The 25,238-nt window shown below is 52.0% G+C and overlaps 7 protein-coding genes across 7 annotated transcripts; 3 read left to right on the top strand and 4 right to left on the bottom strand.

Annotated features, from left to right (window-relative positions):
* Positions 1–1,677: 1,677 nt before the first annotated feature.
* Positions 1,678–5,847, top strand: T069G_05551 (ankyrin repeats (3 copies) domain-containing protein; the record flags this gene model as incomplete). Its single annotated transcript, XM_056172761.1, has 8 exons — positions 1,678–2,752; positions 2,818–3,634; positions 3,690–4,289; positions 4,338–4,417; positions 4,511–4,516; positions 4,610–4,855; positions 5,039–5,239; positions 5,444–5,847. 8 exons carry the CDS (start codon positions 1,678–1,680, stop codon positions 5,845–5,847), a joined length of 3,429 nt encoding a protein of 1,142 aa, XP_056029619.1.
* Positions 5,848–6,100: 253 nt separating this feature from the next.
* Positions 6,101–7,236, bottom strand: T069G_05550 (enoyl-(Acyl carrier protein) reductase domain-containing protein; the record flags this gene model as incomplete). The annotated part of the gene is made up of 4 exons (XM_056172760.1): positions 6,101–6,707; positions 6,774–6,838; positions 6,915–7,108; positions 7,182–7,236. The coding sequence occupies 4 exons, from the start codon at positions 7,234–7,236 to the stop codon at positions 6,101–6,103; spliced, it is 921 nt and encodes a 306-aa protein (XP_056029618.1).
* A 2,109-nt stretch (positions 7,237–9,345) lies between these two features.
* T069G_05549 (protein kinase domain-containing protein) lies at positions 9,346–13,478 on the top strand (the record flags this gene model as incomplete). Its single annotated transcript, XM_056172759.1, has 3 exons — positions 9,346–9,669; positions 9,727–12,862; positions 12,934–13,478. 3 exons carry the CDS (start codon positions 9,346–9,348, stop codon positions 13,476–13,478), a joined length of 4,005 nt encoding a protein of 1,334 aa, XP_056029617.1.
* A 1,350-nt stretch (positions 13,479–14,828) lies between these two features.
* Positions 14,829–15,762, top strand: T069G_05548 (cytidine and deoxycytidylate deaminase zinc-binding region domain-containing protein; the record flags this gene model as incomplete). The annotated part of the gene is made up of 3 exons (XM_056172758.1): positions 14,829–15,196; positions 15,433–15,514; positions 15,703–15,762. The coding sequence occupies 3 exons, from the start codon at positions 14,829–14,831 to the stop codon at positions 15,760–15,762; spliced, it is 510 nt and encodes a 169-aa protein (XP_056029616.1).
* Positions 15,763–16,532: 770 nt separating this feature from the next.
* Positions 16,533–18,687, bottom strand: T069G_05547 (uncharacterized protein; the record flags this gene model as incomplete). The annotated part of the gene is made up of 2 exons (XM_056172757.1): positions 16,533–18,539; positions 18,610–18,687. The coding sequence occupies 2 exons, from the start codon at positions 18,685–18,687 to the stop codon at positions 16,533–16,535; spliced, it is 2,085 nt and encodes a 694-aa protein (XP_056029615.1).
* Positions 18,688–19,655: 968 nt separating this feature from the next.
* T069G_05546 (uncharacterized protein) lies at positions 19,656–20,627 on the bottom strand (the record flags this gene model as incomplete). The annotated part of the gene is made up of 1 exon (XM_056172756.1): positions 19,656–20,627. The coding sequence occupies one exon, from the start codon at positions 20,625–20,627 to the stop codon at positions 19,656–19,658; it is 972 nt and encodes a 323-aa protein (XP_056029614.1).
* A 2,681-nt stretch (positions 20,628–23,308) lies between these two features.
* T069G_05545 (WD domain, g-beta repeat domain-containing protein) lies at positions 23,309–24,858 on the bottom strand (the record flags this gene model as incomplete). The annotated part of the gene is made up of 2 exons (XM_056172755.1): positions 23,309–23,840; positions 23,903–24,858. The coding sequence occupies 2 exons, from the start codon at positions 24,856–24,858 to the stop codon at positions 23,309–23,311; spliced, it is 1,488 nt and encodes a 495-aa protein (XP_056029613.1).
* Positions 24,859–25,238: the final 380 nt, after the last annotated feature.

The raw sequence follows: 25,238 nt of genomic DNA, 5'->3' as shown, positions 1-25,238 counted from the left end.
CCCGAACAACGCCAAGCCGACGTGCCACCTCCATCACCACCACCACCCAAAAATCCCCGCCCACCCGGAGATACTCCCACGACGCCATTGGCCGCATCAGCTCCAGCCCGGCCTGCGATTCCCGACAACCGCCTGCTTCTCCCCTCAAGGTGGGGTTTGGCTGATAAGAGCAGCTGGCCCGAAAGGCGAAGGCGAAGGCCAAGGCAAAGGCATCGGAAAAGACCAACCTGAGCAGGATTCGAGTTCATGGCTGTGGCCACCTGGAGGAATCTTGGTGCCATGGCGTTCAGCTAACGAGTTTAATTGACCGAGTTATATCTCACTCTTCAGGCCCATCTTCCAATGATCTAGAAGCGCAGCCCAGCATCTGGTGCTCCGTTGCCACCGCCAAAAGCAAATCTGGATACTCAAACTCAATCAGACTCGGACTATTCCCGCGCCGTCTCTGCGCCCTCTTTCGGCCTATATGCAAGAAAGACATCATTGGTTGTTTGCTTTTTCAGCTCACGAATTCTGCAGCTTCTCCGATTATCCTGTTCCCAAAAAGTATGCGGTTTACCCTCAGCTTGGCATGTGAATGAGGCACCGGCCGTTATCTACAGTCGATACTGCCATCTGCCGTTTTGCCGAGGGATTGAAAAATCCAGCTTGGTTATCTCAAAATCAATGTTCAGCAGTAATGAAGTGATTGCTCTTGATTGACGGGCGCAACATCTCCGAGGACGCAGTACCAGGGCAATCGGATCCGCTGAGATACATGCTCTAATTTTTTTCGGCAGACTAGCCTCATGTCAGCTTCTCACACATGCGGCAGCAAGCTTACCGAGATTGATACGAGGTACGAGTGCCGTACATTGCGCTATTGATCTTTTCAGCTTGGCATTGGTAGTAGATATTGGGTTGTGGGGTCATGTTCCGTACAGACAAAGGTAAAGTATGCTCAGAGTATGGCCGATGGTCATGAGTCTCTTGTTTGGGTTGGCTCTCCTCCAAGAAGCAATAGAGTTGTGGAAATGCCAATAGTATCCATGGATATTCAGCCTCGGGTGGGTAATGAGCGCCTTGTGGATGCTTCTAACTTCAGAACTTCTCAACGCTACGGCCCGTTGGAGTTCAACCTGTGCTGTTTTGTATATCAGTATTAGCCTAGTGGTCAGATCTTTGGGGAATGCGTACTAATCCAGCACCACGATTTTGCTATTCAGCATCCGTGTCGTGGATAATACCGAATCCTATGTAAATAAGGTAGCTATAGTAGAATATTAGAGATATGTAGCTGCAGTAGCAGATGATAAAGAGCTGGACATTTATTACTTAAGTAAATGCTCATAGTAGTAAAAACCGGCTTTCTTTCGCGTCCGACACCAGCAACTTCCTTCTTTTACAACAACAGGCATTACCTTAGTCAGCGCCGTTCTTAACCTCACACAACTTGATCAAGAGATGCGAAGCACTCTACACTCTGCTCCAACCATCTGCGACCAATACGCCTCCATTATGATAGCATATCATCTTGTCGGTCCAATAGCCATCGTAGGGCTGACCTGGCGGAGGAGGCTGTGGCTATCCGGAATTGCTGCCTGAATACCTGCCCAATGAGCTCCAAAGGTTACCGAGAAACTGCGGCGACCAGCCAGAGCCAATACAAAACAGCTCAACAACGTATCCAAGGCCGAGATGTCGAAGAGAGACTTTGAGTGTGCGGATAACCAAGAACCCGGGTTAGGAGGGAGGGCGAGGAGGGGCAGTGATCATGCGGCGGCTCCTCTACGGAAGTTGAAGCCTGATGAATATACCGTCGGGTGGATCTGCGCCATAAAGGTAGAGTACGTTGCTGCGCAAGAGTTTCTTGATGAAGAACACGAGGGGCTGGAATATGTGCCCCCTCATGATAACAATAACTACGCATTAGGCAGCATCGGGAAGCACAATGTTGTCATCGCCACCCTTCCCCTGGGAGAATATGGGATATCGTCGGCAGCAACTGTTGCTAGGGACATGATGCACTCCTTTCAGAACGTTAGAATCGGGTTGATGGTCGGCATTGGGGGCGGAGCTCCAAGCAAACGCCATGACATCCGTCTTGGTGACATTGTAGTCAGCGCTCCAAGGAACGGCAACGGTGGGCTGCTCCAGTACGACTTTGGCAAGAATATTCAGGGCCAAGATTTCTTGGCTACGGGATTTTTGAACCAACCACCCGTTGTTCTGCGGACAGCACTGGCAGGGATTCAGGCTCAATACGAGAGGAAAGGCCATCGGATTGAAGAAGCAGTCAACAGTGTTCTTGAGAACAACAAGAGGCTACGCCGCCAGTATAAAAAACCGGACCAAAGCAGTGACAGATTATATCCCACTGGAGTCGTCCATCCAAGCACCAAGGAAAGCTGCATCGTTACATGTGATGAATCTGAGCTGATAACACGACCTGAAAGAGATGAGGACGAGGATAGCCCGGCAATTCATTATGGCCTGATAGCTTCAGCAAACCAACTGATGAAGAACGCCTTACTTCGAGATAAGCTTGCAGCAGAGAAGGACGTATTATGCTTCGAGATGGAGGCGGCAGGACTGATGAATCACTTCCCTTGCTTGGTTATCCGTGGTATATGTGACTACTCAGATTCCCACAAGAACAAGGAGTGGCAAGGCTACGCAGCCATGGTAGCAGCTGCGTATGCAAAAGACCTTCTATACCGGATCGCCCCGAGTAGCATTACAGCAGAGAAGAGGATCATCGATATTCTCTCAGGTAAGCTGCAATGCTGTTGACGGTTATTCATTCAACGTTCATCTACTAATGTGCAAGTGTGATAGATGTTCAAGAAACGGTCAATGGCATGGAAAAGAATGTCCATAAATTGATCCATAAACAATATAGCCAAGAACACCGAGCTATCCTGGACTGGCTTACGCCTATCGACTACGCTCCGCAGCACAACGATTTCATTAGCAGGAAACAAGAAGGAACAGGTCGGTGGTTCCTAGAATCTATGAAGTTCCAAGTGTGGTTGAAGACTACCGAACAGACACTCTTTTGTCCCGGCATCCCTGGAGCTGGCAAAACCATCATGACAGCAATAGTGGTCAACCATCTATTAGCCAATTTTCGGAATGACCCGCAAATCGGTATTGCATACGTGTATTGTAATTTTCGGCAACAAGACGAGCAAACGGCCGAAAAATTGCTCACGAGTCTGCTAAAGCAGTTAGCCCAGGGCCAATCACCTCTGCCAAAGACTGTTAAAGACCTCTACGACAAATACGAGAAGAGCCGGACACGGCCATCGCTGTATGAAATCACGGTAACACTCCATTCTATAGCTGCAGCGTATTCGAGAACCTTTATCGTAATCGATGCTCTGGACGAATGCCAAGACTTGAGTCGGCTGAGGCTCCTCGACGAAATATTCGACCTTCAGGGAAAGACTGGTGCAAATATCTTTGCGACTTCTCGGATTAGTGACACCATAAAAAGGCGCTTCGATGGATATCCAACTGCCGAAATCTCTGCGAACGAAAGAGATGTGCTGGCCTACTTAGACGAGCAACTGTCACTGCGGCGCTCGGAGATCATTAATGGTGACATTCGAGACAAAATCAGAGCTGGAGTGCTTAGAGCTGCTGATGGAATGTATGCCACATAGTCCGTGGATTTCAAAGAACCACTGAGTTAACATTGACATTAGGTTCCTCCTTGCGACCTTTCACATTGACACAATCATGAGCCAGCCTACAAGAGGAGAAATTAAGGAGGCCTTACAAAAATTAGGCAGGGGTGTGGAAGGGTTACATGAAATATACAAGCAAGCAATGGAGAGGATCGAAGGCCACGCAGACGCTATTCGGTCCCTTGCAAAACGGACCCTGATCTGGATTATACACGCCAAAAGACCTCTTTCTATCACAGAGATACAGCATGCGCTTGCAGTTAGGGAACATATGACGGCGCTCGACACCGACTACATGCCAGATGTGAAAGACCTAAAATCTATATGTGCTGGGCTGGTGACGACCGATGAAGAAAGTGGAATTATCCGGCTAGTCCACTACACAACTCAAGAATTCTTTCAGAAGACGCAGGGAAAATGGTTTCCTGATGCTGAGGCTTATATCTCGAAAATCTGCATTGCATACCTGTCATTGAATACTTTCAGCTTCGGCCACACGCGTGATGAACTTGAAGAGCGTATGGAATCCTACCCGCTGTATTTTTATGCCGCAAATAATTGGGGACATCATGCTCGAGAGACTCCCACGATAGGTCAGGAAGTCATGAATTTTCTAGAGTGCGAGGCGAAGGTGGAGGCATCGAGTCAGGTGTTGTTGATTATCAGATTTCCAAGGGATTTTTGGCACAATGGATTCGAACCAGCTCTTACGAAAATGACGGGGCTGCACCTGGCGGCGTGCTTTGGTATTGAGAGAGCAGTTGGTTACTTGCTTGAAAAGGGCTACAGCCCAGATTTGAAGGATATAAACGGCAGAACCCCTTTATCTTGGGCCGCAGAGAACGGTAGTGTAGCTGTCGCTGCAAAGCTACTAGCGACGAAACGAGTTGAAGCAGACTCGATGAATGATCGGAACAATACGCCACTATTTTACGCAGTCACGAACAACCATGAGAGAGTTGTCAAGCTGCTTCTTGAAGCCGGCGTCAATGTCAACTCAGAAAATTTCCTCTACGCAGGCACTCCCCTGTTGCAGGCTGTAGCAAACGGAAATGTCGTCGTCGCTAAGTTACTCCTCAAACACGGCGCGACGGTTGACCTGAAACCTAGGAAGGGTATTACACCACTCTTTTTAGCCATCGAGTGCGGGCACGAAGAAGTTGTGCAGCTTCTCCTTGAAAATGGTGCCAACATGAAAGAAGACTGCTTTAATGACCTAAGGCCAGAGTTCATGGCCCCAATGCGGGAGCGTACGGCTATAACTCGGTCGCTACTCGTCAGAGGGATAGATCCTTACAAGACAACACCACTATCGTGCGCAGTATTGTATGGGCATGTGGCTATTGTTAAGTTATTCCTGGATAAAGGTTTTGATATCAACTTGAAGGATCAACAGGGTCGGACCCCGCTCATATTGGCGGTGGAGAACGGGCATGTGGCTATTGTTCAGCTATTGCTTCATAGAGGAGCTGATATCAACTTGACGGATAGTAACGGCGGCCGGACTCCGTTATCATATGCGGCAGAGAAGGGTCACACAGCCATTGTTCAGCTGTTGCTAGATAAAGGCACTGACTTTGTGTCAATGGATGTGGAAATTGGGTCAAATCCGCAGTTACTGACAAGACTTACATCGAAAGGAGACATGTCAAGCATCCAGCGGCCACTTGACTATCTGATAGACAGACCCTGCGCTGAGTATCGCAATACACCGCTCTCATACGCAGCAGGGAACGGGCATATAGCTGTTGTTCAGCTATTGCTTAATAAAGGTGCCAATGTTCACTTGGAGGATAGATTCGGGCGGACACCGCTATCATACGCAGCAATGAAGGGGCGTGAGGTTATTATTCGGCTACTGCTTGATAAAGGCGCTTATATCGACCCAAAGGATATCAGCGGCCGGACACCGCTATCATTCGCAGCAGGGAAGGGGCATAAGGCTATCGTTCAGCTACTTCTTGATGAAGGCGCTTATATCGACTCAGAGGATGTCCGCGGACAGACGCCGCTATTATTAGCACAACGGAAAGGACGCTGGAAAGTTATGCAGTTACTATTAGACAGAGGTGCTGAGAGCAAAAATCTCCCATCTCATGATGTAGGCAGCATAGCTATTTCTTCTCGCCGTGATTCTTTTAGGGCCTATCTTAGAAGCAGGCCGAAATTTATATAGCTATCCCTTTGCCTTAACATGCGGATATTCATATTCTTTCATAAATGCAACCGAAAAAAATAATGTCTTTCAAATATAGGCGTTCATAAAAATGTGTATTCTGTATAAGAACTAGAAATAGCTCTGAAATTGCTGTACTTTAAATTCTATGGCTGCTGATAAGACAGCCTCGATATGCCTCATGTCGTCTAAGACAAGATTTCTCCGTCCCATCACCCAAACGCCACATCTTTCCTCTTTCTCTTCGTTTCTCTTAAAGCTTGGACTTGTCCTTCTTTCCTCCCTTCAGACCCTCGGAGATCTGTTCCGACTTGAGAAAGTCAGGGTATTCAACACCTGCATCCACACCAACCGTATAGGCTCCCTGCCTCCTCCACGAAGCACCGTCCACGGGGATGATCTGACCATTGATGTAGCTGGAAGCATCGCTAAAGAGGAACACCGTCGCGTCCGCAATGTCTTTGACTGTGCCGTATCGTCCAGAGGGGATCGTCTTTGCGAACTTGGCAATCTCCTCTGGCCTGCTGCTCGCCAGGCGGGCCATGCCCTCGGTGTCGGCGATGGGGCCGGGGGCGATGACGTTGGCGACTACACCACGGGGGCCGTACTCGAGCGCAACGTTGGCGATGAGTGAGTCCACGGCGGCTTTGGCGGCGGAGACGTGCGACTGGAAGGGCATGCCGGTGTAGTGGAAGGTGGCTGAGACGGCGATGATGCGGGGGGTCGAGCTCTGGAGGAGGTAAGGGATCGTGGCCTTGATGGTGTTGTAAGTGCCGATCACGTCAATGTCCATGACTGTCTTGAAGGCGTTGGAGCTGATTTTGTCGATGGAGGCGACAAAGTTGCCTGCCGCACCAGCACTGTTGGACTTCATGTCAGTATCGCATTCGCCATTAGGGGAGCAGCGCACAAGAATGGCTCCTCACATTACATAGTCAATGCCTCCAAGCTCCTTGACGCATCGCGCGGCCGCAGCCTCGAGACTCTCAATCTATTATCGGGACTGTCGTCAGCAACCGGTTGTCTATCTCCAGTCGTTTGCAGTCCAAGAGCCAGATCCAATTTACCTTGCGCACGTCGCATTCTCCAATGCCAATGACCTTGGCACCCGGCCGAGCTGTTGCAATGTCCTTGGCCGCAGCCTCCGTCTTGCTGGCGTTTCGGCCCAGGATACAGGCGTTCGCTCCGAGTCGGACCATTGCTCTGGTCTGCATGCTGCAGATGGTGCCTGCGCCGCCGGTGACGAAGATGACCTTGTCCTCTGTGGGAGGACAAACAATGCGTTAGCCACAAGTGTCGCGTATCTTTGTCATTTCCATGCGCGGACGACTCACTAAAGATGTTGTCTCGCCATATGGCGCTCAAGTATTTGGATTCGGGGACCGACATTGTTGCGACGCGACTATGTTCTTGTTGCTGTTGGGAATGGATCAAGGAACAATCGGTGTGCGGTTAGACAGAGGCAGAGGAGAGGAATCTTGAGACTGAGTCAACGAGGGAGAGCGACGGTTGATATTGATATTGATATTTGCCTGTCCGTTAGCCGTTATCCGTCGGTCCAACCGGAAAGGAGTGACAGTGACAGTGATAATAGCAGACGATGCATGGCGAAATCAAGCAAGATTACAGATAGTATGGAGTCGATGTAAGCTTGAAGGATCCCCAGAATGCGCATGTGCCTCGGTAAGCCGGTATTTCGGAGTGGGGCGCCGTTAAAAGTGGCCGCGGCGAAACCGATTAGTCACAGATTCTGGGGTAAAAATTCCATGGAGGGCTTTTGGTTTGGTGAGATGGAATTACTACTGTCAATGCTTCTTTTGCTTCCGAGTGGTTGAGCTTGATTTTAGTTAGGGGGTGGTTTTTTGCCACTGGCGATGCTAAAAATCCGCCGGGAATGGATGGACAGGGAAGTTCGCATTCGCATTTACATGTGGGTTGGTTCAACGCCAACCAGAAGTGAATTGGGCCTCTCGTATCGGATGTCCCATTTTGAACATGGTCGCAATTACACATCTTGGCATTGTTGGGGGAAGCTATTAACGCCCATATATTGTTGGTTCCTCGTTGGATTCACAGCGGCAAGCACAACGAACATGGAGACGGAGAATCTCTGTAGCAGTACACGATTTCAATGTTTCCATTGATGCTTTGAGAGGAAACATCAGGCTTGGTTGTATACCTTAGTAGGTAGAGGGCATGTATCACTGACAATACCTACATAAGGCACCAGACACCATGTATCTCGTCTCATTTGATTTCCTGCTTGCTTTGGAAAGACACTCTACTCACCTGACACTGACTTGATGCTGTGAAACATTCAGTCGGAGAGCCAACATGTGGTCGATGGACAGAAAGGACACCATCTCGTCTGGCCACAACCAGGGTTTACCTTGTTATGGCGGCTCGATTTTTGTCTCCTGCTTACTGCTTATTACCTACTCTCCGTATACAAATGCCAGAGAGCGGTAAATGTGTTGATTTCGCTCTGGATTCAGCATGGTCAGTCAATTCATCGAGCTGATGGCAGCACATTGAATGGAATCTGATGCCTCATCAATTCAAAGGACTCGAGTTGAGTGGAAGTTGAATAGGCCTAACAGGTATAGCCCTACATGTGTGGTATCACCAAGTTATTCCGTGTAGCTGCTCCATTGAAATAAACGCACGTGCTAATCAGGAGGTACCTTGCATTCAGAATACGTATTAGGTACCTAGCAGATATCAATGGATTCAAGCATCATCTCCCTCCCATAACGCCAGTTCCTCTCACATTCAATACTCGAATCAGCAATCGCAGCATGAAAGCATTGATCGAATAAATCAATCAATGCCAAACACACACAAAGAGTGCAGGGTGCCTGCATGCATTGAGTGAGCTGGCACCGCATCTTCTCCGCTTCGGAACCTAGCACGACAAAAAGAACACGCACGCAGCCCAGTAAAACTTGCCGCCACGCCCCAAAATTTACAGCAGCACAGGCCAATGCCAGCCTCATCCCTGCCCCCTACAAGTCCACTGCAGTCCACTGCAGTCCACTAACAGTCCACCACGCATCGCCCTGGCCCTGCTATTCGCCAGCGGGTAACAGGCTCCAGCTCCGCGTCCTGAGTGACGAACGAAACAGCCTTGCCCATATTTCATCGTGCATGCAGCCTCTACTGTATTCTACTCGTACTCCGTACCAACACCACATCAGCCAATTTCACTTCAACATCCCCCGCCAGCATCAAATATCGCAAAAGCTGTCGACACCACTGCCTCGTGTACACATGTTGGACTGAGTACCGCCTGTCGCCACTCGTCCGCCTTACTCGGACGATTCCCATTGCCAGCCTTTGCGCCCGCCCAGCACTGGGGGGTGCCCGAAGCTGCAGTCAGAAATATATAGACTAGGGAGCACCGCGGACCTTGACTTTGTCCAGCTAGGAGAGAGCTGGGGCGAAAAACAACATAACCCAGACGATCTCGATTTCGATTTGCTGCCCGAGCACCCAGCAATGCCCAACTCGCTGGACCGAGCTGTGCGATTCTCCGGCGGCAGCGACGACGACGGCGACGCATCCAACCTTCTCCTGCAGCACATGAAGCACGCCATGATCGACGACGAGGACTCGTCTCCTGAATCCAACGGCGCCGACCAGCACACCATCGAGCGCCAGGACGAGCTGGGATCGCTCAGCAGATATGCCGACGCCCCCAACAGCATCACCGGCTCGCTGAGCTCGTTGCCGCCCGGCACACACATCAATGGCGGCCCGCCTCCCAAGCGGCCCAGCGCAGGAGAGGCCGACGCGCCGTACCTTCAACGTCCCTCGGCCCCCGTGCGAATGCCGTCCAATACGTACAACCCTTCCACATCACGGAAGCCCGCCCCCCAGTCACAGGCGTCCTTCTCAGAGGGAGCCCGATCCTCGTCCAAGACGCGACCGCGGCAGAGCGACAGCCGCTTTCGGGCACAAGAAAGAGCATACGTCCAGACGTTGCGGCAAGGAGGCTACACGGGCGAATATTTTAGCCAGTTCCAGACACAGACCGGAAATGAATCGGACTCGGAGGGTGAGACCCCGTCCTCTGAGGGTCCCTTTGACGACCGCCTCGATCAAGAGACCATCATGTTCTACGGCAACGACGATATACAGCCGACGGAAGAAGACATCTCAATACCCGAGAACCGGGAACGGTTGGAGTGGCACGGCATGCTAGAGGCCGTATTGACGGGAGATGTCGTCCGGCAGGAGAAGAAGCGCCTGATCAATGCTACCGATACCACCACCAACAGGGCGACATACAGACAAGAGCTGTGGCTCGAGCTCCGAGCTGAATCGTGTGGAAGGCGTCTTCCGGTTCAGAAGCGCATGATGGAGGATGGCCGGGCGAGCGTGGATCGTCTCTTGGACGATGTCATCAACTTCGAAGTCAAGGGAACCAACGAGGCGGGGAAGCCACCCTACGAGCAAGTCAAGGACGTGGTCAAGAAGATTGAAAAGTGCCAGAGCATGTATCCTTCTTGGACGGCTCTCGTCGCCGAGCACAAGACTGCTGTTTCCCCCCAGTTCTTGGAAGCCTACGAAGCCATCATGTCTTGGTATAACACAAACGAGATGATCAACACCGAGCTCGCCATCCTTAAGAAGTGGGTCGGAAACGATGAGTTGGACTTTTCCAGGACCAAGCAGCGTTCCCCGGCCGTCGATGGCATCACCACGGATGAGACTTCGTTCCTCGATAGGCTGATGAAGGAGGACGGCCTCCAGTCGCTGTACAACGAGAACGCAAAGGTTATCCTCAGGGGCGATTTAGTCCAGCTAGGAATGCTGGTGCCGATATCCAACGTCATCAAAAAGGCAAAGGAGACGCTCATCTATAACTCGGTCCCTTTTCAGAAACGACACCTGCCGCCATACCTCGACGAGCTGCTGACCCTCATCAGCTTTCCTTCACGCCTGATTGAGGAGATTACCAAAACGCGACTGGAGTATGCTAAGAAGATGAAGGACACGGCCCAGCAAAATCCGTTGATGCAAGATCAGATGATCTCCCAATTCCAGCTGCTCCTGCGGTTCGCCATCAGGATTAAGACTGAGTATCTCGAGATTGAGAAACCGGAACCCGGGTGGGACCTGCCTCCCTGCATCGATGAGACATTCGATGCGGTGGTGCTGGGGGCCCTCAAGTACTATTTCAAGCTGCTCAACTGGAAGCTCACCGGTAATAAAAACACCTTCAAGGAAGCCGAGCTGTTGTTTCAGGAGTGGGACTTTGCCAACGAAATTGGCGGAAACCTTCAACGCGGTAACATTGAGGTTGCGGAGCAGTTTAGTTCGCTGACGTTAAAGGCCTTTAAGCGCCTGAGCACCATGTTTGAGAGAGAGCTCCTGGAGAAGCCCAACGAGAGCGGGCCAGATATGAGCAAGCGATACAAGGCCGCCTTGGATTCTGTGCGCGTCCGCCAGAGGATGCTTCAGCGCTTTTCGAGGAGGCTGAGCGAAAACTACGAGCACGCCTGTGACTTTAACATCTCTCTGGGGCCGGGAGAGCTGCAGGTGTTTTATGACCACCTGGTGGCGTCGGGCCACTTCCAGGTGGACACGTACGGCGTGTTTGAGTCCCTCAACATCTACTTGATTGCATCTCCAGAAATGAGGCACAGGCTTGACGACATTTCACCCATGTTGGCCATTACCTCTGCGGATCGATTCGCCGACGATTCCGGCGACATGTACGTACTCATCATCAAACCAGAAGCTCGTCTCTCATGGTTTGGCGAGGTCGTGGGTGTGCCGGTCAAGGAACAGAATATTGAGATGAAAACCGGGCAAGTTCGGCTCTGCACCACGGGTAGCGAGGCCATTGCCAATGCGCGAAGAACCTTCCTTGACGCCATCGACATGCACCTCGACCTGGCGCTGGAGTCGCGGCCTAACATACACAAGGTGCACACGAGGCTGGCCGATATTCGCAGCACGGCCTACAAGCTATCCAACGCATTCATGGAGAGCGTCGAGGTTATCAGGAAACAGACGAGGGGCAAGGATTGCCAGGAGCTCATTCAAACGTGCTTCATTTCGGCCACGGAGTTCGGCCAGCGTTCACTACTATACATGGACGCTAACCGACGACAGATGAACAACATCCAACTGACCAAGTTGGCGCTGGACTGGGTCAGCTTCATCTGCGATGACTGCGTGGCGTCGGATCGAAGAACATTCAGGTGGGCGGTGACTGCTCTCGAGTTTGCCATGGGTATGACTCGCGGGCGCCACATCTTGGGTCTGGGTCAGGAGGAGTATGAAAGGGTGCGTGCCAAGGTCGGCGGGTGCATGTCCGTCCTGATCTCGCACTTTGACATTATGGGGGCGAGATCCAGCTTGGCCGCCCAAGCCGAGAAGGAAAGAATCGAGAATCTTGTGAGTCAGTTTAGGAAGGACAAGAACAAGATGCTAGACGACGACGAGGCCACACTGGGTGTTACCGAGCAGCGACTGGAGAAGCTCATTCGCGTGGACGAGTTTCGGCAAGACAAGGAGGCCGAGCGGCGAGCACTGGGCCGAGTGCTGGAGACGAACAACGAGGCCGACCGATCGCTGGCCTATCTGTCGGCATCGGCGACAAACGTCACGGTGCGATGGCAGCAGGGTCAGTTTGTGGGCGGAGGCACATTTGGCAACGTGTACGCGGCTATGAACCTGGACACGGGCCATCTGATGGCGGTCAAGGAGATTCGACTCCAGGACCCCAAGCTGATCCCGACGATTGCCGAGTCGATTCGCGAGGAGATGCGGGTGCTGGAAGTGCTGGACCACCCCAACGTTGTATCTTATCACGGCATCGAAGTGCACCGAGATCGTGTGTACATCTTTATGGAGTTTTGCTCTGGAGGATCCCTGGCCAGCCTGCTGGAACACGGCCGCATCGAAGAGGAAGAAGTTATTATGGTGTATGCGCTGCAGCTGCTAGAGGGTCTCGCATATCTGCATGAGAGTGGAATTGCTCATCGAGATATTAAACCTGAGAGTAAGTCCTGCTTAATTACAATCGGCTTTTTTGTTCTGCTCCAGTCGGGAAACGCTAACATGAATCACCAGACATTCTTCTCGACCACAATGGCATTATCAAATATGTAGACTTTGGCGCCGCCAAGCTCATTGCTCGTCAGGGGCGAACAATGGCCGCCGATCTACACGCTACAAAGCCAAACAAGTCCATGACCGGAACTCCCATGTACATGTCGCCCGAGGTAATCAAGGGCGACAACCCCGGTAAGGCTGGGGCGGTGGACATTTGGTCCCTGGGATGCGTGATTCTCGAAATGGCAACGGGACGACGGCCATGGGCCAATCTGGACAACGAATGGGCCATCATGTACAACATTGCCCAGGGCAACCCGCCGCAGCTCCCGTCGCCGGAGCAGCTCAGCCCTCAGGGCATCGACTTCCTCACCAAGTGCTTTACACGAGATCCTAAGCAGAGATCGACGGCAATAGAACTGCTGCAGCATGAGTGGATAATGACCATCAGAAACCAAGTAGTCGAGCCGGCGACGCCCAGCGACGCTAGTGGATCGTCTCTGTCGCCGTTTGTGTCGGCCACCTCGACCAGGACCAGCATTGGGCCAGATGGATTTTACTAAGGGGCGAAACAAGGTGCGGTTTATAAACGATTAAGGCCTTTAGCTTCCTCTTTTTATTCTTTTCTCTCTTTGGTCCGTCTCGGAGTGGGATTTTTTGGCTTCTTCGTTTTCATTCTGCTTTGCCTCTTCTCTTCTTTTGCCGTTGACATATGCAAATGACATGAAACCATCAATAAGCGAGCATTACATGGAGGATTAATGGATTTTGCACGTCATTTATTCGTCATTTGGCTCTCTCTTGTTTATTTTTTCCCCTTTTTTTCCTTTTTTTTTTTTTTTATTTCAGCAGCCTTTGAACAAATATGGGAGGAAAGGGTGATATTTTGCTTCGACGATACCTACACACACAAAGATTGCATCAGGGATGAGAGTCCGGAGTTGGTATGCCATGTTTGACACTTTACATGCAAACAAAGAACTGGACAGCCTGGATAATTGGTGGGCGGGAAATTGACATGGAGGAAATACGGGCTATTCGAGGAGGGGATGAAAGGATATGAATTATATTTTGAGCAAACTACCTGTACCTATCGGGAGTCGGGAAAGAAGGGCGATGGAACCTTGCTTTTGCTTTTTCTGACTTTTATCTACTTGTTGGTTTTTCTCCTTTGAGCATAAATACATATACGAATACACGTTGTAAGAGAGCGGCAGTTGAACAAGAACTCGTGAGAAAGGATATAGGAGGGCCGGACAGGGCAGAATTAAATACGCGTTTGAAGTGGACACCGATTTGCCAATAGATTACGCAGTCCGAGTACAAAATACGTAATATGACCAAGAGATTGGCCAGCTCAGCTGATAACACAAAATCTTGGCTGGTGATACGACAAGCAACCAGACATTAACCTCATAACACGACCCTTATCGTATGCAGAAGCCAGGTATCCGCTGCGTAACTCGTATCGTATCTCCTCCCCGGATCAGTAAAAAAGGGACCGCCAAGAAACCCGCCAGCGCAGCGATGCAGGCAGGTGCCGTCCGCATTCGGCGAGGAGCCAAGCCGGCGCCTGCCGTCGCTGCCATGGCACTTTCCCCCGCCTGACGCCCCGCATCTACGGCGTGTTCCGGTGGGGGGAAGGTGCGACCCCCGGATTGATAAAGGTCTGTTTTTTCTTCTCCCTTTTTTTCTTTCTTTTCCCTTCTTTTTTCTTTCCCCGGGCGATCTTGAACCATCTTGAAAACCCCCCTTCTGAGCATTTTGTGCTGAGGAGGTGTAATTGATTAATTATATTATTTGATTGGAGTCTTCTTTTTTTTGAGCAACGAGATACGAAGTGACTGCGCTCTCCCCCCCTTTATCTATCCATCTTTGATATCCGAGTGAAATCTACACACACACACACAACCATGTCCACCAACCCGCCCATCCACTCCGGCGCCGACGCGGCCCAGATCGCCTCAACCTGCGCACAGCTCAACATCACCACCACCGAGTTCGCCGAGCTGCAGCGCCGCGCGACGGCAGCAAAGGCCACCGCGTACTGCCGCTACAGCCGGTTCCGCGTGGGCGCGACGCTGCTGTGCGCCGACGACGCCGGAGAAGTCGTCTATGTGCCGGGTGCCAACGTGGAGAACGCGTCGTATCCCGTCGGGACGTGCGCCGAGCGGGTGGCCTTTGGGACGGCGGTGACGAGCGGCATCAGGACGTTTCGGGCGATTGCTGTGGCGACGGATATTAGTCCGCCGGCGAGCCCGTGCGGGATGTGCAGGCAGTTGTGAGTCCTAGTCCGGTCTATTTATTTATTTATTCTTTTTCTTGTTTTTTCTCGGTGAGGCAGTGGTGGTGGTGATGTTTAGTGTGTCGGGTTGGGCTGGATTATGCAAGGGAGAGAGCAGCCGGAAGGACCAAGGAGGCGGGAAAGACGAAAAAGGAGAAGAAGGAGCACGGGAGGATGGAGAGACAGCATCGAGATGGCTTTGGACGGCTGAAAACTAACCGCTTGGCTGGCAGCATCCGCGAGTTTTGCTCCCTGCAGACCCCCGTCATCATGTTTGACAAAAACTCCGACTACGTTGTCATGACAATAGAACAAGTAAGTCCTTTCTTTCTCCCTTGCAGCCCGGACAGGCATTGTGCCTTGATATTTTCCTTTGCTCCCGCTTTACGACATACACATCAGCCGTCGTGGAACCAAGCTATCAAGCTAGCTGGCTACCTGTCAAACACACGGCACACAGCGTCCAACACCGTTCATTGGCTAACATATTTCCTCCCTTGCAGCTTCTTCCCATGTCGTTCGGCCCAGAGGCTCTCCCGCCTCCTGGCGCCTCGGGATATTGATTGACGTGTCTTTGATGACCCGTGCGTTTTTGACACTATTGATCTTGGTGCAGGCAAGGGATGCCGGGAAGGGGCGGATGGAACCGACAAAGTGGCGGCGGTGTCACAAGTCTAATTTAATGACAATGCATCTGAAGGGAAGTTTTAGGTTATTGTGGATTTGGATTTGAACATGGATACAGTTTTTTATTTGATAGTAGGACAGGGTAATATAAGATGATGCATGTCTTGGAAGACTATTTCCGCAGTGCGTTGACCGAATGCAGGGGAGGAAGCGTGGGACTCATCATAATGTGCTTGATACAGGCCATTCGTATTTTTGGTTCTGCTAAGAGGAGAAGAGAAAGAAAGAGAGGTAATAAAAAGATCCTAGTCAGGATACGGCAAGATTGGTCATGGTTCAGGGGAACAGCGTACAAGTACATGAAACCAATTTTGAAAGAATTGAAGTAAAAAGGCAAAGACATTCAAAGAAGTGAAATCCCCTAATTTCATCCATATCCCGCACGTTCCCATTCCCTTGTCGTTGATACCTATTCCCGTAGACCCTCCCTGTGCGTGTTCAAATGGTGTGCTGTACTTTGTATGTAAAATATCGTATGTATTATCTATGTATTCCAAATAGAAGTAGAAGTTGAAAAAAAGAAAGAAACAACATAACTAGCCATGTCACACGTCTTTGTTGCTTCTCATCAAATTTGTTTCAATCCACTTCCAGAGCCGTGCCTCATGTTTTGGCCAGCTGATGAATGTTACATGAAATTAACCCCCTAGCAGTCGTAGTCGTCGCCGCCAATGCCAGTGTTATTAATATCGGAGGATCTGGGAGCAGCGGGAGCGGCTGATGTGCGAGGCAGGGTTGCAAACGTTGTGGGGACGCGGATAGATGCGCTCTGTGTGCTAAAAGTGGTGACAGGGGGGGTTGCGCCACCGGGTCCAGTGGACGAAGCTCCGGAGCCAGGCAGAGTAGGCAGAGTAGGCAAAGTAGGCAAAGTAGGCAGAGTAGGCAAAGTAGGCAGAGTAGGCAGAGTAGGCAAAGTAGGCAGAGTAGGCAGGGGGTACTCGTTGTCGTCACAGTCATCATCATCGCCGGGTGTGGGAGTACCAATGGGATTAGCAGGAGTGTTCAAACCACTTGTCACAGTTCCGGTGGGAACAGTGAAGCTGCTGGAGGAAACATGGTCGTTGAAGGCGCCTCCAGGGACAGAAAACGAGGTAGGCACAGAGGGAACGGTGCTGGTTGAGCTGCCCTGACCAGCTGTAGAGCTCCGAGTGATAAAAATTGGCGGGGCAAAGGTGCTGCTTGCGGAACCAAAATCCGTGGGATCACAATCGTCATCGTTACCATCATCAGTGGGCACGGCAGGTGTAGGGGTCGAAGCCGACGTAGGGGAGCTTGGTGTGCTGGAAGCCGACGTAGAGGAGGCTTGGGTTAAGAATATGCCCCCAGAAGTGGAGCTCCTGGTAAAAGATGTTTCGGACGACGAGGCGGTAGATGGGGTGGCACCAAGCGTAGGTTCGTCTGTTGGGTCACAGTCATCCGTGTCGGTGGGCACAGAGATGGTGGCGGAAGTAGTAGAAGAGCCGCCAATGGATGCAGACGATGTCAAGAACTGACCACCGGGGGGGCCGGAAGTGGTAGAAGAAGCAGTACCTGAAGTGGAGGACTGGCTGCCAGCGGGGCCTGAGGTGGTAGAAGAGCCGCCAACGGATGTAGACGATGTCAAGAACTGACCGCCAGGGGGCCCTGAAGAGGTAGCGCTTGGTGTGGGTTCATCTGTAGGGTCGCAGTCATCCGTGTCGGTTGGCACCAAGATGGTGGCGGAAGCAGTAGTCGAGGAGCCGCCAATGGAGGTGGACGATGTCAGGAACTGGCCACCAGGGGGGCCGGAGGAGGTGGTGGAAGAAGCTGTCCCAGAAGTGCTCGCCGAGCTGGTAGAAGAAGCCGTCCCAGAAGTGCTGACCGAGCTAGTAGACTGAGTAATAAACACTCCGCCCGACGTGGTAGACGACTGCGTAGACGATACTCCGCTGGACGCGGTGGAAGATTGCGTAGATGAAACTCTGCCAGATGAGGTCGTGGACTGTGTGGACGACACACCGCTAGAAGCAGTGGAAGATGAGGCTCTGCTGCTGACAGTGGTGGAAGAGGTCAAGAACTGGCCGCCTGGAGGTGTCGAAGACGTGCTTGAGGCAGTGCCAGAAGTGGACGAGGAAGAACTGGCCGCTGGCACAGACGACGAAGCAGTACGTGAGGTAGTAGACGCAGTGCTTGAGGTGCTACCAGAATTGGTTGACCGAGTAGTAGTAGACACTCTTCCTGAAGTCGAGGAGGAAGCAGCAGGAGGTCCAGTTGTCGAAGACCTGCCACTGGTGGAGGCCGACGAGGTCACAAACTGACCGCCCGGGCCAGTTGAGGATGTCTTGGAAGTGGCAGAAGATTGCGAAGACGTGAAGGGGTTACCAGGTGTGCTGGAAGTCCTTGAGGTAGAGAGGCTGGGCAGGATATGAGTGGTGCTGGAGCCGCCGCTAGGAGGAGAGTAGGGTGGCACGGATGGGTGAAAAGTCACCGTTGTGGTAGACGTGACCGTATTGGGAGGTGTCGAGGATGGCGGTAGCCCTTCAGTGTGGACCGTGGGAGTGACATAGATGGTCGTCTCAACAGTCAACGTGGTGGTCGTGATGATGCTGAGTGTAGCGCATGTTGGTAAGATGTAGGCCTTCTTATCCAAGATGTTCTTAGCCACCTCATCAATGGCACGCTCTTCAGCTCCCAGCTATACATGGTCATCCATTAGTACCACGATTTACAACAGTACCACGCAGGTTTCATGTCATTTCACATACCTTCTCGCTCTCTGCTCCTAGAGAGGCATCCACCATGGATAGCAGCCCAGTGGCTGCAAACAATGTGAGAAACCGCATGTCAACTTAGTTCTAGGCTCTCAATGTAAAACACAAAATGATTGAATTAAACAGGGGGGTCAAAGAAGAAAATTATAAACATCAACCAGATACTTGAGGGGGACAATATGTAATGAGTGGACGGCCTGTCAAGAGATTATGCCGGAGACGTTCAGGACGAGGATTCATTTCCCAGAGCACGAGATGGAAGACCCAAGTTTTATATCACAACTCCCAGCCCCTGCATGATAACAATATGAATCTGGAACCCAAATAAGACCCTCGGGATGAGCCCTTTGGAAGCAGGGAGACTATCGGATGGGGATCATCCCGTGCAATAGTGCACTCGCGGTGTACAGGTAATCAGCCACATCTGCAGGCCAGGCGGAAAGGGAGCAAGGGAGCGACTTCGCCCTGCTTGGGCCCCCCAAACAAGAAAAAAACATTGATAGTCAGGGGAACGGTCAAGTCAATGTCAAGGGAACACAGCAAGAGGAGATTCACGTGCCAAGAAATTTGAGATTTCACGAAACCAATTGATTCATTGTGTCATAGTCTGGCGTATAGCTTTTTCTGTGTTCTGAGTGTGGCTGCCCTGCTTGGAGCAGACGTGCCATTGAAAGTCCTTGTTGTAAGACGTAGATATGCAAAAGGGTATCCGGACCAGAGACACTCTCATTTTAAACGCCCGCTGCGTCTCTGGTCGCACAACAAAAACAAGAGTGGGTTTAAAGAAAATTGTCCATCAAAAAGGTGCGGGAGAAAGCAATATGCATAAGTGTGTGTAGGCGCCAATTTCCGAAAAAATTTCACAATGCTCGTCTCGTGTCCCGTGCGCCTGAAAAGTCAAGTGAAACAAAGTGACCTTCCCGTGTGTATCAAACCTAGTAAAAGAGAGAAAGAAGAAAAAAAAGGAAAACAAAAACAAGTCTGCGCACGCTCATATGCAGTGTCATTCATAATTTCAAAGTTGCCACCGGGGCATGCATTCAGTCCTCCCAGATCGTTTCCAGGTCGATGTCGCCACGCCGCTCAGCACCGCAGACGCTCCACCGCTTCCGTTTGTCTTTAGAGCCAAAAGCCATTGTGCGACCACGGGCGGGCAGGTCCAGACTACCCCGTCCTTTTGCATCCGATGAATCCCCTGCCTCCGTTATCTCAGCCGCAGCCTTTAGCTGGGCCTGTTTCTCAGCTTCAAGTGCCGCCTCCTCAGCATCGGGCGAGTCCGGGATGGTTTCCAAGCTCGAGATACTGGGGCTACGCGACCTCAGCGATGTCGGCGTGGAGGGTACAGAGGAAAGGGCCCCGTAACTGCTGGAGAAGGGATCATATGCTCTGTAGAGAGATGACGAGCTGGAGGTTGGTGTGCTGGGTAGGGTCGGAAGAGATCCAGTGCTCGACTGGGAAAGATTTCGAATCGGCGACGAGGGCCGGCGAACTCGTGTTAATGTGCCATTGGTTGAGGCGCCCAATACAGGAGAGCCGCTCCTGTCGGCAGGCAGCCGGTCGTGGTCAAGAACTGATGTCCGGACGGGAGACGTCATAGGAAACGACTCATCCACCGGTTTTCGCGGCGTGCGGACTCTGCTAGGCGATTGCGCCGGACTGGCTGGACGGAAATGGGGAGAGTAGAGCAGGTGGCCCGAGCCAGTGACGCCAGGCATGGACTGTGTACGGCCCATGGGCGCGGCGCCAATGCTAGCAGCGGACCGTGAACGAACATGAGCGCTACCAGAAAGAGGGGACGTTGTCCGGGGCCGATACGGAAGGGCGACCATAGGGGTCCACGAAAAGGCGTTTGTAGATGTTGGGCTTGGGTCTGTGCTCCGCCGCAAGTTCGGTGGTTTTCTGGCCGTCTCAAAATCGAGTGTGGAAAGAGCGTGTGACCCGTTGGCGCGAGCCTTGGCTGAGGGGACGGTACGAAACTCCTCCATGCGCTCCGTCTCAGGAACGGGCTCCATCTTGAGGGCCTTGTGAGAGTTGCATACGGGGGAGGCTGCGACCAACAAGTGATATTGCCGGTGAAGACGAGGTTATCCGACAGCAAAGATACGGAGGCGAGTATGGCGAGAGGGAGAAAAAAGCTGTGAGAGAGGGTGCTGTCGGGGTTGTCGTGACCTTTTTTTTTTTTCTTTTGGCTTGAGGGTGAGGCAAAAGTATCAACTCGGTGGAGAGAAATGCGGAGGGTATCAGGTAGGTGGATATGAATCAGCGCAACAGGGCTGACACAGCGTGCAACGACCTGAAAAGCGTCGACGTCTCAAGAGCGCCCGAGCGTTCGAGCGACAATCAAGAGTTTGCAACCGGTGAGCGTAACGGCAATGGCGGCGACCCGACCTTTTTACAGGTTTTCAAGGCCAGCCGACATTCCTGTCTCCTGAGACTGGTTGAGGGCAGGGGGTGGACAAAATAAACAGCGGCGTCGGCGCCCTGACAGGCCAATTCCTGAGCGCGCGAGCCGAACCGGGAAAACCGCAGGCCTGAGTCCGAGATAGCCGGGCGATGCAGGCGAAGGCGAAGGCGAAAGGACGAACTGTGGTGAAGAGCCGATGAGGATGGAGGAAGAGGAGGAGAGGAGGAAGAATAAAGAGGAAAGACGACGAAGACGAAGCTCCGAGTCGGGATTATGGAGGGGAGAGAGGGAAAAAAAAGAAAGCGCCCCCTCAAGGGTCCTTCTTGTTGACGTCTGGTTGTGTGGCAGGCAAGAGCCGTCCAATTCGGCTGCCTGTATCGAGCAGGTGGGCGTCTATCGATTGCCTGTCCAGGCGGTACCGCGCCAGCCACTGGCCGTTGCAGGGCTCGCATGTCGCCTTTTCACCACCTGCACATGCACTGCAGCGTCGAGTCTAGCGGCCGGCGCTGGCGTGGCGCGGAGAAAGCGCGCCACTGGAAGCCCGCTGTTCGTTTCTGGGGCCTCTTGACGCTTCTTCCACCGAACCACGGGCGAGTCAATGCGCTGAGGGATCATGGAAGCCCCTAAAAGGGCGCTCCCCGACATTTCGACCTGCAAAATAGCGCCTATTCAGGTCGTGCTAATGCAAGCTCCATGTACATACCATATGCAGCCAGGTGCGTGCGTCGGCCATGTACCTCACGCTGCTCTCTTCTTTCCCCAAACTTCTCCATGCAAAAGTTCGAGCACGCACCGCTGAGCCTTATCCGGCCAATCAACAGCGCCAAAGTACATGACTCGTCTCTGTATCGTCCGTAGCAGAAAAAGACCCTGAAGCTTGTTCATCTACCTACATCAAGATCAATGTTTGTTGTTTCGAACAATTGTAAAAAACGCCCTGGTGACATCCGCGCCCATCCCGCCACCAAAAGGGCGACAAAATGGAATTTGGCTAATTCACTGGGCGAGCACAATATCCTCATCCCCCAACCGCCAATGGCCTGAGCTAGCGATGCTAGCCTGCGGCAGGATGGAACTCGACTTGACTCGCTTTGCCGGGCTGTAGACCATTGACCCATTAGGTGCTAGCAGTGTCGCTCCCTTCACCGACAAAGTGCCTGGCCTGTTGGACTAAACATGGGAAAACTGCAGCAACATCAAGTGAAAAAATCGACATTGAAGTTGCCACTACGGACTGCCCGGCTTCCGCACTCCGGCCCACCGCCGCACGTTGCGAGCAAATGCCCAAAAAAAACACCTTCCGAGCTTGTCGCCGCCGTCTTACTCAGCTAGCGTGACGGAGGCGTTAAGGAAAGAAGGAAAGAATGTACATAAATGACATGGAAGAAATCTGTCAAGCCCTTCGGGCGATATAGTGGCGCGCCTTTTTTTTTCCCCCAACGTTATACTAGCCTCTTCCAGGTTGTCAATTTGAGATTGTCAAAAGATGTCATCGTGCCGGTAAAAAAAGTCCCCTTAGCGGATCGTGGCTGCTGGAGCCGGAAAACGCTTGCATGTGTAAATCAAATGACGCGCCTTTCGCAGAGCGGAGCAGAGCAGAACATGCAGAAGATCAAGGCATGTGATGCAAAAGGGGCCAAGGCAAAGCTTCTAAGTTGTTATGTTAGCTCTCTGCAAGACATTCCTACTAAATGCTAGCAGAGCTCACCAACACGCGGGGAAGTGGGTAGGAGGAGAGCCTTTGTAGAAAATGTCACATGTAGATTGTCAAACTCAGCATAAGGCGTAAAACTCCTCCTTGACACAACCAATGACATATTCAGTTCCAAGCACCACCAAACAAGCGTTGCCAAATCAATTCATTCACATGTCAAAGATCAACGGGTTTATAACTGCGTATATATGAGTTGTGATCAACTCTCAAGCTGATAACCCGATACCGGAGAAGAAGCTACCCTGTATCTGCAAACTAAACTTGCGGGTAATATGCAAGATTCTGGCATTGAGAGACAAAATGGCGCAGCAAATTGAAAGAGCATTTACCATAAAAAGTAGTTTTGGTGTAGATTGTTTGTGGCACTAAAATGCTCTGCCGTGCTGCTCTGCCGCTCTGTTGGCTGACGCCAATTTTCCAATCATCCTTCTATTAACGAAGAATTTCATGGTGATTGATGTTATCCATAAAACAGCCTTGTGCTATTTCCTACACACTCCAAGCTGAATTGAGACACGCAGAGTGAAAAGAAAACGAATAAACGCTGTAATGACATATTATTATAAGCCAACCCATCAGCTCATAGCATCCTCCAGCTTCACATCATCCTGCCGTATTGGTAGCTCTCCCTGGAGCATCCCCTGACTGGGAGGCTTTGACAGTTCCCTTGTCCCGTTTCCGTTGACCTCACCAGACTGCTTGATATGCCGATACACCCTGACCGAGCCGTCCTGCCCCGCAGTCGCCATCGTCTCGCCGTGGACGTCCACCCAGAAACACACACCCTCGTGACCATGCACTCGCTGCAGCACCTCTTTGTTCTTGACATCCCAGAGTATAACATCTCCGTCCTCGCTCGCGGAGGCGATGAACGCCTCGCCATCGAGGACACCAAAACAACCACCAATAGCGAAGCTCTGATTGCAATGGCCTTGGTACGTCTTTTTGACGCTACCGGAAATGTAGTCCCATAAGCGAATGCAATTGTCGAGGTTGAAGGCAAGGATGAACCGGCCGTTGGGAGAGAAGCAAACGTTGGTTACGGCCGGGTTGTCTTCGTGGACTAGAGTTCGTAAACACTGACCGGTCATTGTGTCCCATACACGGCTTCACAAGTATTAGTATATGCGATTTCAGGCTCGTATTAACACAAGGTACACAAAACTCACATCAATCCGTCCGTTGAGCAACTGACGACCAGAGTGCCATCTCGGCAAAAGTCGATGCCTGATACCGGGTCGCTGTGGGCGGGGAGACTCCGCATCAACCGTCCAGCCCGTACGTCCCAAAGGAATACAGCTTCGTCATATGACCCGCTGGCCAAAATGTTGCCTTTTGGTGAAAAGGCCAGGCAGTGAATGTAATTGTGATGTCCTCGCAACGGTGCCATCTCCTGCCCCGCCGATTTCCGAGCTGTCGTCTTCGGTCGCCCTGTGACTCGATCCCATAGCCGGATTGCCTTGTCATCGGAGCCGCTCGCCAGTGTATTGCTGTCCGGAGTCCACGCGACGCAGCTTACGCCAGCCATGTGGCCAACCAATGTGTCCATATGTGCCCCCGTGTTGGCATCCCATATCTTGACAGTCGCGTCGGCGGACGCAGAAGCAATGAAGCGGCCGTTCGGAGAAATGCGAACCTGAGAAACCGCCTTGGTGTGTCCGCGTAGCACGAGGCGCGCCCTGTAATTTGGCTTGAGCGGTTCTCTAGGAGGAGTGAGCTGCTGTGGTTCTGGAGAAGAGGATTCTGATCTCGACTGGGTTGTAGACGTGGGCGAGCGTGAGCGGTGTTGAGATCGAGGGGTTCTTGAGGGAGACGGCGTTGAGTGGACAGGCGACTGCGAGCGCGTCCTCGACCCGGAACTCGACGCCGATCGCGACCGACGAGCCAACTCCGAGGGAGGCCGCGACGGCGTCTGCGACCGAGAGAAGTCGTTGAGATACTGCGCCTTGGTTGGGCTCTGGCTCAGGCCACCGCCGCGCTGCGACACTCGCCTGGGCGGGCGGAAATCATCTGGATCCCCGGCCAATACATCGGGAGAGCTCGACCGCGGGGACGGAGTATCGCCGGTCCTTCGTCGTTTGTATGGCGGAGGCGTGTCCCTCGCCAGCTCGTCGGGAGAGCTCATGGTTGAGGTGCTGCAGAGGACGAGGCTGAAGCTTGGGAAAGGCTGGCCAAGTGCAGGTAAGGCTCTGGGATTTTTTGGTGGGTCCGGTCGCGTCACAGGGATTTGCGGTTCAAACAAGCATCTGGAGTACGTACCTTTTTTACATAAGGGGGGGAGCGGCACTCCCGTACGCGGAACAGGGGATAGAATTCTCTCGCCTTCTGGTGAGATGCTCCCGAGGAAATCCTCGCGTATAATTGCCCATCTACGGAGTACGTGCAGCTACTTTATCAAAGAGATTGTGGCGCCGTATTGTACTCGTACGTACGCATACAAGTTTGGAAATACACTACTAAGTAATAAGGTGCAAGTATTGCCACAAGTGTCAATGATATGTGCTT

This window comes from Trichoderma breve, chromosome 3 (genome assembly GCF_028502605.1).
Source record: "Trichoderma breve strain T069 chromosome 3, whole genome shotgun sequence".
Classification (NCBI taxonomy): domain Eukaryota; kingdom Fungi; phylum Ascomycota; class Sordariomycetes; order Hypocreales; family Hypocreaceae; genus Trichoderma; species Trichoderma breve.
This window is presented reverse-complemented; position numbering and strand designations above follow the sequence as displayed.